At 39.7% G+C, this 14,220-nt stretch overlaps 1 protein-coding gene across 3 annotated transcripts in view; it reads right to left on the bottom strand.

Moving 5' to 3' along the window:
- The window catches only part of LOC105287948 (protein PRY1), a 43,937-nt gene that overhangs the window by 20,042 nt on the left and 9,675 nt on the right, over window positions 1-14,220 (bottom strand). Inside the window, exon 1 of one of the 3 annotated variants that reach the window (XM_011353842.3) lies at window positions 5,031-6,408. The exons of 1 other annotated variant lie outside the window; for it this stretch is intronic. In XM_011353842.3, the coding sequence (XP_011352144.1) occupies window positions 5,031-5,122 (92 nt within the window). In that variant the 5' untranslated portion in view covers window positions 5,123-6,408. Of the gene's footprint in view, window positions 1-5,030; window positions 6,409-14,220 lie in introns of those variants that run through there. One more of the 3 variants, XM_011353844.3, reaches the window with a different exon arrangement.

A 14,220-nucleotide genomic window follows, 5' to 3' on the forward strand; every position in this document is an offset into this window, starting at 1 on the left:
ATAAAAGATAACTTAATTACTTTTAAATGTTAACATGACATTTATAAATTGCAATACGCAGCAGTATTCACTGTATAGTCAAGTAATATTACGTTAGTATGTTGAGTTCTTACCGCGATTGATAATATTCTCTATGTAATTATATAGCTCGTTATATAGTAATAATATGATAATATTCTCTATATAATTATATAATAATTATGTTATATATTTTATATATATATAATATAATAATTGTTTTTAAAAAATAATAAAAAAATTGTATAATTGTCTAAACAATTTAATCAGTTTTTTAACAAATTATTCTAGTCATAGTATGATAAAGTTTTTTAAATTACATCGCGTATATTTTCTCTTTAAATTGTTATACTAAATTTTTGACAATTAACATTTCCTAAGTAAATTGATACTTAAATTGATATTTAAAAATTTTCACTTCTCCAAAATACACTTACATGTTACGGAATTTTTGTGTAAAGAAAATCATTGCAATCAATGAAAAAGCATCCATTAAGTGATATTTATAGATCCCTTATCAAGTTACATGTTCTACTAACAACTTATACTCCTCTCTATATCGCAGCAGATGGAACTTATCGACAACTCAGTTTACTTTGGTGATTGCTCCTTTTCTCATCCTATAACTCAGACTTATCACGATAAGGTATGGGTGTGGTACATATTACGATACGTCCATCCCGCTGATAACATATATGAACGCGCACGCCAAGGTTCTTTTAAAAGCTGTAATTTCTCTCTATCTGTTTTCAGGACAGACATAATAAAAGTGGTATAAAAGGAGAAGAGCTGATAACATATCTCTTCACCTATTTTCAGAAAAATTGTATATTTATGATAACTTTAATTAATTGAATTAATTGAACATTTAAAAGTAACTAATTGAAACTTGAAAAAAACACTTTTCAGAAAATTTTTACATATTTTCAAAACCTTTATTGTTAAAAAGTTCTTAGGCGAAAGTAATAGTTTTTAATTCGAAAATCAAACACTGAATGTGTACTGGCGTATGTAATCGTGTGTTTTAATAATAATAAAACAATAATTCCAAACAAATAAATCGATTTTCCACCCACCAGCTCTCGACGCGAAAGCTGCGTCACGCATATCCATTAACTCGAGTATTCCTATCACTGAATCTCTAATCGGAAGATCAACTCTTGATTGCAGACTAAAGACAGAGAAGCGCGCCGGCAATGAGCCGTAAACGATAATGAGAAACACAACGCGTAATAGCAGCGAGTAAAAGACACGCGAGAGGAATACCATGAGGCTGGTGAGTTTCAACTTCCCACGCCACGCCTTTAGCCATGGGGAATTGGCACGAATTCTGACGTAGTAATGCGCAATAATAATGAAAATACATGCCACTCAATAAAATCATTGTTCATCCATCGACGTCTCAGACTGCACTCGATCTTTCCCACACAATATTTTCCCATAATGGCACTCTCGTGGCAAGTGAGTTTTTGCCATCCACTTTGCCGCCCACGCGACGTAAGAAAGTAAATTTTAATTTAAGACATTACAACCCACGATAAAATCTCGATCTCGATCTCGATAAAATTACGGGATATTTTGGACGTAATTTTAATGGTAGATTCCTTGACGAATTTCTAGCCGATTTTTTTATCATTGATATACATTGATAATTTTAATATATGACAGATATATGGCTAATATACATATATTTATTTATTTATTTACATATTATATCAACATTTTGTAGTTTGTTTAAGAGAATTAATAATATATAATAAATGTATACTTAAAACGTAAGTATACTTTGAAATCTTATTGTTTGATTTTCAATCTGCATGCTAACAATCTTCTCGTTGTTAATTGCTGACTCGGACATATTAATGCTTTGATATTTGACGACTCAATTCCGATAATTATCGTTAATTAGCGAGGTATTCTGGTATACTCTGTATACCTGGGTATCAAACTGAATGGACTCGTGCAATGTCACGCAGCATCTCGCAGAATGCGATATTTCAAGCACATTAATACGAATGTCGCGGCAATTATTCATACATGCGACAGTCCATGCGGCCACGCGCTCTTTCTTTTTCACGTAATTGCGGCATGTCGTTCCTTTAACATATGGGATATAATACGCTCTCTGTATGATTAATGGCACGTTGCTTTGAATATTAATTGAGGCCCACACTCATCTCAAAGATTGCGATGTAATTTATGGAAAATAAATTCTGCGATAATTCGCTTTCGTTTTGTATATGTTTTAATTGATTAATCATAGAAGAGAAGTAATTCATTAATGCTGCCAAATATAACTTTTCAGGTACCTTGTCTTATCGTGAATACACATTGCTATAATTTTTCTTCAGCGCAAAATGTTTCTATTCTCTTTACTTTTATACCCATCACAGATTGTCTTCAAGACTCAAGATCATGTTTTTTTTCACAGTAATTTATCTCCTCCGCTAAAACGGTCCATCTTGATATTCTGCTCATTCTCAGGTTCACCTTCTCTTCGCTTTTGTACTCACTTTTTACATGCTTGGCGTCTTTGGATTCAATCTCGTTACATAAGGATTCGCTAAAAAATTCACATCATCATGCGCGCATTGAACAAACGACGGAAACCCGCCGTTACCAGTTACAATGAAATCCACTTAAATTGTCTCGAAGGTCTCGGAAAGTAAGCGATTCTGACATATACTTGTTTTGATCTCAACAAATTATGGAAATAAATTGAGGATAAATCAAGGTGTAGATAACAGCCAGGCATCGAAAATCGTAAAACTCTACTTACTGATGCACAATTTTTTCTGCTTTTCGCTTCGTACATAACTATCGAACGACTCAGATTAGTGGTCGACAAAATAAGATAATCAATCGTCCTTTTTCGAGAGAGAGAGAGAGAGAGAGAGAATTGTTTTAATGATATAATCCTGATGACGAATTACGTGTTGTTAAAATCTTATATGATTAGATACTTAATGAGAAACTGCAACTGTTATATTTCTATAAAATTATATCTTACGCTAAAAGTCTCTGGATGCCTACCAAGGCCAATAGCAGATAATAGTAATAAAACACGATTGTAAAATTTATGACAAAGAGATGAATCACCCAACATATCTGAATTTGAAGTAACAACAGAACAGGAAGCAAAATTATGTTTTAATGTCGTTTATTTCTTTCTTGTCACATCCAGGGTCAAATGCAATGTGGAAAATTGCAAAAATCATATTGCAGTCAAGCAAGAAAAGATAATTAATCACTAGACAAGGTGATTAATTATGACAATAGTCTGTCCGGAGGAATAAGCTGACCTAAATTATTTTATCGAATAATTTCTTTATGAAAATAATAATCTCTCTTTATTAAAATCGTATCGTCATGTTTATTAGTTGCTATTAATTGTAATTAACTCCCGTAGCTTAAATGATCATTCTCACGAAATGTTATTACCTGTTTTGTATTATTGACACACAATGTAATTTAATGTGTTTAATTTAAATTAACTTAATTTACATTTAATTTGCGAATAGAGGGTAAATATTATCTCTCTCAACGATTATAATTTTCAATGCGATGTTTCGAGCAATAGTTGCATGCGATTTACGGATGCACATTTTAATGCGTCTCTTTCCAGACACAGCAAGAGAGATCTTTAAAGGGAGGTGATTTCAATTCCCAAGAGAATTCAGAGGCTGACGCCCATTCATGTTCAAAGGAATCTCCGAGTTGGAAATAATAACTATGTCCGTCAATTACATCGCAACTCCTTCGCCAACGGACTCGTCCGACACGATGCTACGCGTGAAGTCGGAAAATGCATGTTAATTCCACGAGCACATATACTTCGGTTTTTATTGCACGTGACTGCAGATTCATAGTTAAAAACAACCGTCTACTTCTCTTGCCACGTTAATACTAAACGCTCAATGTTGATATTGAACAAATAAAGTTCACAACTGAGAGTAGCAGCTACATTCAATGTAAACGTACGACGAAAATACTTTTAGCTCGCATTTCATGCTTCCAACGCAATAATAACTAACGCTTGCAATTTTGAATATATTTTTAAACGAAATCAGATAATGCCATTTGCATGTATACAAAGATCTGAAATCAGGCGGCTACATTTAGGACGAAACGTACTCCAAGAATAGTCTCTTTATTCTCACGTTAAATGGAGAATCGGTGTGCGACAGTAGCAACGTATTTGCGACAGCCGTGTTTACGCATGTGCGAATTATAGATACCGTGTTCCAAACGATCCATTTTTTTGGGATCGTGCTTGCGTTGTGACGCGAAGACCTTGCTTTCTGCTTTAGAACGCTGGTTTAAAGCTTGACCTCGGGAAGATACGTACAAAAGTAAAACGTAGCAAATAACAAACGTAAAAACTCTTTCATCCTTAATTCATAAAGTATGAATTGTTGTAATCCTCTTTGTCAAAAGGACAACGTGAACAAAAGATGATCCAACCTGATTGCAGTCAAAATTAACGACTAAGTATAAATAATAATTAATAATTAATAATTAATAATCATATGAAAAAAATGATTGATCTCTGCCTCCACTATTTGACAGTAAAGCTCCACTCAGAATTTCGATTTCAAATATAATTTTCATAAAAACAAAATAAAATGTCGTTACGATTACTATCACATATCCGCATCCGCATTTCACGTGCTTTTACTTGAATCATTTAACGCGATGTTGACACGCAGCATACTACATTTCCTCATTTGCCCTAATGAGGCCCCATGCCGCGTGCAAAGCATCAACACCGCGACGGACCGGTCCCTTTCCGTCAGGAAAGAAGCGGCGGACGTAAATTTAAAATCGTTCCTCGGAAAGCCGCGCGGCCGGAAGCAAAATAGAGAAAAACGCGAAGTCGTAGACGTCGGGACACCGCGTGAAGCCGCGGCTATTTTCTTCGAGGAGGCCAAGAAGCTCTTCTTCACTCCGTCACTTCACCGTCTCCCCCGCCGCGCCACGACCCTGACGATGCCTACCGCGAAGCCGCTTACCTCACGCTATAAGATCTTCCCGGTTTGGAGGTCATTGCACTGCGGCGGGTGGTTGTAACGGGGTGGTGGTCGCCGGCGAATCGATTTTCCATGACCGCGTCGCGGCGTCGTCTGCCGGAAGACGTCTCTCCTCTTCTCCCGCCCTCCGTCGGTCCGTCAGCACGTCCCTCCCTTTGCTGTTAGTCCGTTCTCGCGTTCCTTACAGCACGTGACAACTATGATACGAATTCTGCTGCTACGAGCCCGAAGGGAGCATCCTCTTCAAGATACAGGTCGATCGATACTCGTCGGACGCCCACGTTTTGATCCTCCACCCTTGAATTGCACTTTGCAGTCCACACGCGTCGATACCGATGCGTCCTCAGAATGGATTGTTTATTGTTAAACGGTCTGGTAACGTGAACGAGGAGGAACGTGCCTTTACTCAAGATCGATGGTTCCTTGTGTCACGATTCGAGAATTCGTGAGATGAATTCGCTGTAGTGTGCCGCTACCACAATGCCGGCTTTGATACGTAAACAGCTTTCTCGTCAACGTCCAATGTCGTGACAATAATGATCGCTTCTGTTTTCGTGGACTTTATAATTGACTAGTATTCGTACAAGTCTATTTATCTTCTTCCCTGTATTTGTTTCGCCGATTCTGTCAGCGTCTTTTTGTTTCGGCCTTTGTGTCACGGTATGTGTCACGGTTCCACATGGGGAAACTCGGGAATGACCGACGAACGATCTGTGCGAACCCTTTCAGCCGTGATTTCGCAACCGTCGACTAGCGAATGTAAAAAGATTCACGTGACTGTCGCGAATCGGCCGTTTCCGATTTCTCCGGCGATCGTTAAAGATTCTCTACACAACGCGGATGCCTTTGTTTCCCAGATTCACGGGTAATAGGCCTTAGAAACTCGCGTAAACGCGTCAAGTCCCGAGACAGCTATTATGCTTAAGGGGCCGACAATAAGCAAGGTCCATCTTGCAAAGGCAAGATTATCAAAGACCTCCGCAGAAACTTTCAGTCAACAGCTATTTGCGGAAGTCCTCGGTTGACACAATCGTACAAAAAACACGGGAATATATGTTTTCCATGCGGAAATTATTCTGCACCAACACACGAAACTCTCCAGTGGAGGTTTTACGGTGACTCTTTGGAGCAGATGGTCCGAAATGCACTGTAACGCGTTTCGTTCACACGACCGCGGACCTCTTCGGCATCCACAAGCGGAATGAACGAGCTGGTCTCAAGGTCGAGAGGGGAGAAATGCATGAAGTGGCTCGTGGCGCCAGGGGGTGAGTTTCGTGTGCCACGCGGTGGCGTCGCGTTCGTCACTGCAAGTCGCTGCAACCACCGTGGTTACACTACGTGGCCTCCTCCTATCGACCGTATCGCACTGCGACGAGGAATCGGACTGGCCGCTCGAGCCAAGTGCCGCGCAGGTTTCATAAGCGCTAGCGCGCGCACGCTCGAGCGCCGCTGTCAAGCACAGGTGGCGCCGAATTAGATGCTTATAAGTAGCATCATTCCTCATCTAATCACTTTTTTCTGAGAATTGTATCCTGCATTTATCTCTGAAAAATTAAAAGGCATGCAAAAGAAAAGAAACATGGAAGATAATTATTATCGGATCGTGGTCGCCATCGAGTTCTTACATCTGATACGAAAGCAATAAAAAATCAATTAAGATAAAATTTTCGTGGCGGAACATTCATGATCGCTTGATTAAAATTCTGGAAAAATGAGATTTCCTTCTTTTGGGGCCTAGTGAATTCGAGAACGAATCTCTGGATGCTACATGCCACAATAAATTCTTGCAGACTACATTTCTTCCCTTTTATTGCTGTACTCTTGAATGTTATTTACTTTTATATTTATTTTATATTTACTTTTTGAATATTTCATTTAAACGTTTATGAGTATTTTATTGATTGACGTACATTCATTGAATTACACATTAACGCGTCTATAATATACACATATTAACACATATTAACTCTTAAAACAGTCAAAGAAAACCAAACGGATTAGAAGCTGAGGCTTCTGATGGATTGCTCACGAAGAAAACTAGAAACTTGACAGAAGCAGAGATCTATCATCTTGCAGAATCTGCAGTTGCAACCGTCTTGTGTGCCCTTCATCTCTATCCTTCATACCGTGCATTCCTCGTGTCTGCACATGCGTTCTTATCGCCGGATCTGTAGTATCAAGCTCGTTGAGGGCTGGCCAATTAAGGGCCGCACGCAACGGACCATTGCCCGCATTAAGATCCCGACGATCGCAGATATCTCACTATCTCAATCGATTTCCGTTCCGAGATCCACCCTCGCGAGACCACGTCGTATATAGCTCGCTCAAACGGCCATTAATTACGAGCGGAGGTACGAAGTCGCTTCGATGGCAGACAATTAACGCCCGCAATAACAATCACGCCATTCGCACACCCGTTCCATTAAGACGCGAGTATTAGCGTGCCGACGGTATTTAATGGTCGACAGTGATGGCGATACACGGCTGCTTATTGCTATTAGGTGACAAGAAGAGACCACTCGAAACGAATGCCGCGTTTATAACCACGCCATGACCACCAGAAGTCTGGAATCTGGCTGTTCGCCACATAACTCACGCTCGGAGCGAAACGAGGCTCCGTCGCCTGTGAGGATCAATCGCGCAGTTGGGGTTGATCTCGTCGATCCGCGTCTTCTCTGAGTCGCCAAAGAAAATTCCGCTGTTTCGCCATTTTCCCAGAATTTTGATCAAGCGATTATGAATGCTCCGTCACGAAATTTTTATCTTCATTGCTTTCCTAGATGTAAGAACTCGATGGCGACCATGATCTGATAATAATTATCGTCATCCTTAAGTTTCTTTTCTTTTACATGATATCCGGACCTCTTTCAAGTGCTCGGGAGGTACCGCGAACGGGGACGAAAAGCCCGAGAAGCGCAGAAATGGTCGGACACGCGTGAATTATAACCCGCATAAATTTCCACGTCGAATGGCCGCGCCGTACGCACGAAGGAGCCGCGAAAGAGCGCGCGAGGCGTGTTTCCGCTCGCGACAGGGTCGCGAGGTACAATATAATCCTGACAATAGCGGCGACGTCTCGCCGATTTCGCGCGCCGGGTATTCTAAATCGCGCGACACGACGGTATGTGTGCCGAAAACGACACTACCAATGTGAGATTATGCGGAATGTTCACGAATGAATTTCTGGCCCGAGGGGGATGTCTCCCCCTGACTAGCGCCTCCGCGGCCTCCGGCGTGCTATTCCAGAAGGACAGGGCGCGACATGTGCGAATTCTCGGAGGAGGCTGGGCAACGGCACGTACAAATTGCTTTGAAAGACAACACTCGCGAGTCGTCAGTTCCGTTCGACTCGCGAAAGCGCTCGCAATGTAGCACACAATGTAGCGCAAAAGAATTGCAGAGCTGTGTAAACGCGAATATGTGCTGAGTATGTACGAAACCTGGAGGAAATTAGGCAGTTCGCGATGGTGCAACTTGATTTTCCGGTCGCGTCATCGCGAGAACGTTCAAGACTGCGTCCAATGCTGGCGAGTCTGGCACTGCGAAACGAAAGTCAAAGAAAGCTATGTCCAACTCACGACACAAAACACAATAGGCCTAAAGGCGATTGAGCCTTCACGGTAGATAAACCTGAAACTGATGACACGCGATCCACAACTATGTTGAGACATTAGGACACGGAACATTTGGACGTCAGTTCCCATGATATGCAGCGACGATAAGTTTCTCCATAGGTCGCGAAGTAGGGTGTGCCTAACTCTGTGAGCATTATAAATTATGCGCAATGGCGCTAGGCTGAAAACGGCACATGCGAGCTCAAACTATGCGGTATATTGCTACGGATCGCCAAGGCGGATGCTTCCTTAAATTATGGTGGCAGTTTCTCTCCTGACCATTCCCCGCGCTCGCAAGGCCGACTGAATTTCAGTATATTCTTAAGTCGGAATTGCTTCTCAAGTTTCCCTCGTACTGCAAACAAGCGCAAATCAGCTTGAGTCGAATCCTGGCACGTCACATCCTCGTAAATTGCGTCTTTCCTAAATTAATTAATTAATGTAGAATTACGATCCCCGCAAACAGTTTAAATGTAGCTCCCGTCATTATTTGCCCTGCATTATTATTGATCAGTTGCTACGTGACGATGCGATACGCATGAGCGAAATATGTTCTTATTGACTTCATCGAGCCTTCACTGCCGCATACGTGGCTCAATTCTGCTCTTCTAAAGAATAAAGTTACTTAAAATTCAAAATAATAAAATGAGAACATTAATAATATTTCGTGTTTTCTGTATTTTCTAAATATCCTCTGCTTTTCAAATTCTGGAATCGTTCTTGAAAAGACATCATTTCCTTAAACTTGTTTCGCGGGAAAAATGGCGGAACGCTGTCTGACGCGTTTAAAGTGCAAAGCAAACAACGAAACAAGAAATAGTACTTTTACGGTGTCTGTTCTCGCAGAATTCTCCGTCTCATATTTCCCCCCGCAAATATCTCACGATCACGAATAACCAACTTAATTTCGGACAATTGACACGCTTCTTGAGTATCGTTGCGGTCAGCGGCGCCATTAATTCATGCTAGGCGACGGCGACGTAATTTAGGCGCCACATAAATCCACAAATGTTGCCGGTTGGTGGTCAAAGATGAAGTCGCACAACGAAGTTTCGCGCGCACGCATTCCGTAAGCGGAATTCCAGAGAGAGAGAGCGTGTGGCGGACGCGTACGTACGCATCCCGGGGGAACACAAAGAAAGTCGCCTGGAATGCCGAGACAGTCGCAGACGCGTAAATCGCTCGGCGCTCTCTCGTGTGCATAGATGCGTACACCCGCGTGTAAATATAGAACGCGTCCCGAAATATGTCTTTCAGTCCGCACTTAAAATCGTCGCTTCCGTCGGGGCGATCCGTCGTGCTTCAGCCCCTTAAGGGCCGCAACGGATTGTCGTCGCTATGGTTTTTAAGCGCGAGCACATAAACACGTTTGCAGCGTAGATCGATCGCTTGAAAGATGAGCTGAAAGATGAAAGAGATGGATTTATTGATCTATTCTCAATGAAAGAGAGAGAGGAGAGGAGAGAGAGAACGCTTTTTTCCCGGAGTGAAAGATGATCTCGCTCCATCATAAATTAAACTTCTCACCGCTTTCGGGGCAGATATCGAAGTGATTCTAAATCCGTTCGGGTATTTTTCACCGTGAAACTGTTAGATAGCCACATTCGTCGAATCAGAATTTCTCAAGGAAGCGATAGAGCAAGAAGAGGGTATCGATCTGCGCGATCGTTCGGGCGTGAAGCTAGCAGCGTCGTCAGATGATAGGATCCTCGATCGAGCGAAGCCATGCGAGAAGGCCGCAAGGTTAACGGTGCACAAGGCATTGATCTCGGATTTAACCAGTCTGTATCACGATAGATCCATCTATATCAATAATGTACGGATCACGCACTGTCATTGAGGTGTGTATATTATAATAATAATGCTCATCCATAACGTCCATTTTATCATTATCGTTTTATAATTAATCGCTTTCCAGCTGAAACACTAAAAGAAATTGTAAAATATATGGAAAAAATTGAAAAGAGAAAAACGAAACAATTAAATGCTTTAAATATCTTTAAAGATTTTAGACAAATCAACGAATGATGTAAATCCGATTTCTCTTTTATACTAAAAAGGGAATCTTTAAACAAGTAAGATAACACACAAATAGGTATGACCTATCACGGCTGATTTTACCGCCGACTCAGAATTATTTATGATCTTGTGTGCGACGCGATGCGCGCAATGAAGGCGAAAGGTTTCCGTCGCGAATCCTGAAAAGGTGAGCAGGTTTTCGCATTTGCATTGTTCCTCGAAAGGACGATCTGAGAAACATATCGCGAAAGTCTCTCATTTCTTCATAAATTCGTTTTAACGTGATGGAAAAGGTGTGGTCACTCACAATCAGATAAATCGGCTTTTTAGCTTGTAATAAGGCTAACCGGACGAGAGCTGCCTTTCGCCTTTATTAAGGCACTGTACAGGAAAGAAGCGTGCTCCTTCAGATCGCAAATCAGATCGAAATTCCAGTAATCAGTGATTTTTTAAGATAATTTCAAGATCAGGATGAAGTGATTCTTCAAAATCATGCTAGAATATGTTTGGAATTTGAAATTTAAATTACAAGACTGCGCAGTCGAATAAAATCCTGATTGTAAAAGAATAAGATATAATAAAATATGTATAATAATATTAAAATAATAATAATATTTTAGACGATTCATTCATCGATCCATCGGCAAGAACTTATACATAGACTAATTTATACGTATATTTCCTTCTATTTTTATATCTGTATTATTACAAAATAATAATACGTATAAAAATATTTCAGCAGTTACTACAGACCATATTTCGTCGTAGTTTATGATCGACTATGCGCTAATAAGGGCTTTCGAAGTTTTACAGTTATGTAATTGGCTAATTGAATAATTGATAGAACGGTACACGCACCATCTTGCAAGCCTAACGCAAAAATCTGCAAGTCGATTAGAATCAATCATTCAATTACGAGACTTCGAGGATCTACCTTGGCGCGGATAATCATTAGCCATCTTACCAATACAAAAAACAGTTTGGATCCTATTAATACGTTTGACGTTGCGAAGAAATGAAGGTTGATTTCAATCGGTACGGTGATTGCCAGCACTACACTTCCTTCGTACATGTCAGTATCGCACAATTGCGAATTGACGAAAGCAAGTTCAGCTGATGACCGTCACGCATGGCGGACCAAATAACAATCGGAAGAGTGTATGACTCGTGCATCGAAGGTTAATTAAACGCGACCTGGTGTTACAACGCGGGTAATTGTAATCCGCGGGATTAGGTGCAGCTGCTGTGTCCGACACGCGGCTATCTTGTTTCCCAAACGCGCGTGTGTCGAGCAAGAATAAAAGATTTCACTCCACTATTAAAGATACGGGGGTTTTCCCCTGGTCATCAATAGCTCTTGCCATCTGCCATGGGGCGGGATTTAATTCCGATATCGATCGAAATAGTCGCTGTGCGAAACTCATATATATTTGTGAATATTAGGGGTTCAGATATATAAATATATTGCTCTTTTCTAGCTGAAAGATAGTCATGTGCTTTATGACTATCATTTATTATTTTTCCATAGTTTTGCGACATAGCCATAGATTGCGACATCGCTATAGATTGAAATATAGTATATAGTTATTATCCTGCAACATTGCGAACACCTCTAATATAACAGTCGGTCATCGAGATAAGGCGGCTCATATTACTGCGGAACGGATTCTAATCCCGTCTATAAGATTCATTGCGACATCAAGGAGGGCTGCGATGCTGATGGCGTAACTTTCCAGCCCAGAAAACGAGAGTGAGTCCGAACGAAGGCTCACCAATCGACTTGTCCTGAAAGGCTTGGCCGATCTACTTAGAGACTCATGCTTACGATAGCACTTTATTGCGCATCCAATGCTGGATATTCCTTGATGTTATCTTCAATATAAGCCACGACTGAATGCAAACAGAAATAGTATTAAATAAAAAAACTCTATTTGCATACAAACACTTGTAGGAAATGTAATCAATACATTATTCATATCTTAATCTTAGAAATTTTTTGTTGCAGTTTTTTTAATCTTATGTAATAAAAACGACTATCTAAAGAAAACGTTCGCCATTGTTTTACGCAAAAAATACCAGAAGATATATCTAGAATAAAGAAGACAAATTTTTCCTATATTTAACCGATTATAATCGCAGTGCAATGTACGATAATGAGAAACTTCATTAAGCGGCAAAAGTAAATTTTGCGGATGTGAATGGATGAAGCAAATTAAAACCGAATTAAACGGATAAATCAGGAAGACCTCTTGAGAGCTCAACATTAGCGTCGCTTTGTTGTGCGCTAAATTGGATTCGACATGGTAAAAGAAAGAGAAATGTGCCCGTGACCGACACGTATAAAACGTACAATTAGTCACATTTACAGAACGGAACAGACAATTTCTTGAATGTATTTATTATTTCTTATTTCTTCCATTTTATTCGATTGTAAACTGAAAAGAATATAAAGATACTAAAAATATTTAAAGTACATAAAACATATTTAAAAGCGTTTAAAGGATAGACCATTGGAAAGGATTATACGTAAGATATAATTCTCAGAGAGATAGTAAACAATTGTTCTTCTAGAGTCTAGACAAAATCGTAAAAAACAAGAAACAAGCTATGCGAAGAAAGCCGACAAATGTGAGGGAACTGTTACGTGATGGAATTGCAAAATGAAAATGAATTGGAATTTAATTTCATAAATTGAATTTAATTTTATCATATATTAGATTGTATAAGCTGATAGAGACGGACAAATTGCAAATTTCGCGCAAGCTGCAATAATAACTATAATCTAGCAAAGAAATCTTCTTTAGTTAATATCTTTGTCCATTTCTCAATTTTATTTACATTATTTTAGATTATTTTATATAAATCGAAATAATAACATATATTAAAATAAATATCCAATGCATCAGCGATCACTTTTCTTGATTGAATTAATATCATTTAATGCGGTTGTCGATACTTTTGTAACTGTCAGGTATTCCATTCATTCAGCACATATGCCGAGTGAGAATGAGAGAAAGATTTATGTTCGCATATTAATTAAGACCCTCGGGATTTCATTCTCAATCAACAGACTCTCGTTTCTGATGAGATATCTGCAAACTTGATAAGCAGAGAAGCGAAAAGGAGTGTAGACACCAATCGAGTCAGCATATAGGATCGCGGCAGTAACTTTTATTAGCTCATGATTGTTTCATAAATCTGTCAATCATCAGTGTCGATAATCGGTTACTTGATCAGTGAGAGGAAATCTACTTATCGTAACCATTCTAGCACACACACGAAGCAAGGAAGAAAAGGTTAAGAAGAGAATGGAAGTTTTTATTTTATGTATATGTATATCGTTTGTGAAATCTTTGACATAGACGTAAGGCGAGGAGAAAGTTTCACCAACTGTCCGAAGAGATTAACACATAGAAGAATATCTCATGAAGAATTAACAGCTATTTTCTCGATGATGCACAGACATGATTACACTTTCAGTAAGGATCAAGAATTGTACTTGCAGAATGTCTTGCATGCAACAGCGTAAAAAATATCAA

This window comes from Ooceraea biroi, chromosome 2 (genome assembly GCF_003672135.1).
Source record: "Ooceraea biroi isolate clonal line C1 chromosome 2, Obir_v5.4, whole genome shotgun sequence".
In the NCBI taxonomy this organism is placed as follows: Eukaryota; Metazoa; Arthropoda; class Insecta; order Hymenoptera; family Formicidae; genus Ooceraea; species Ooceraea biroi.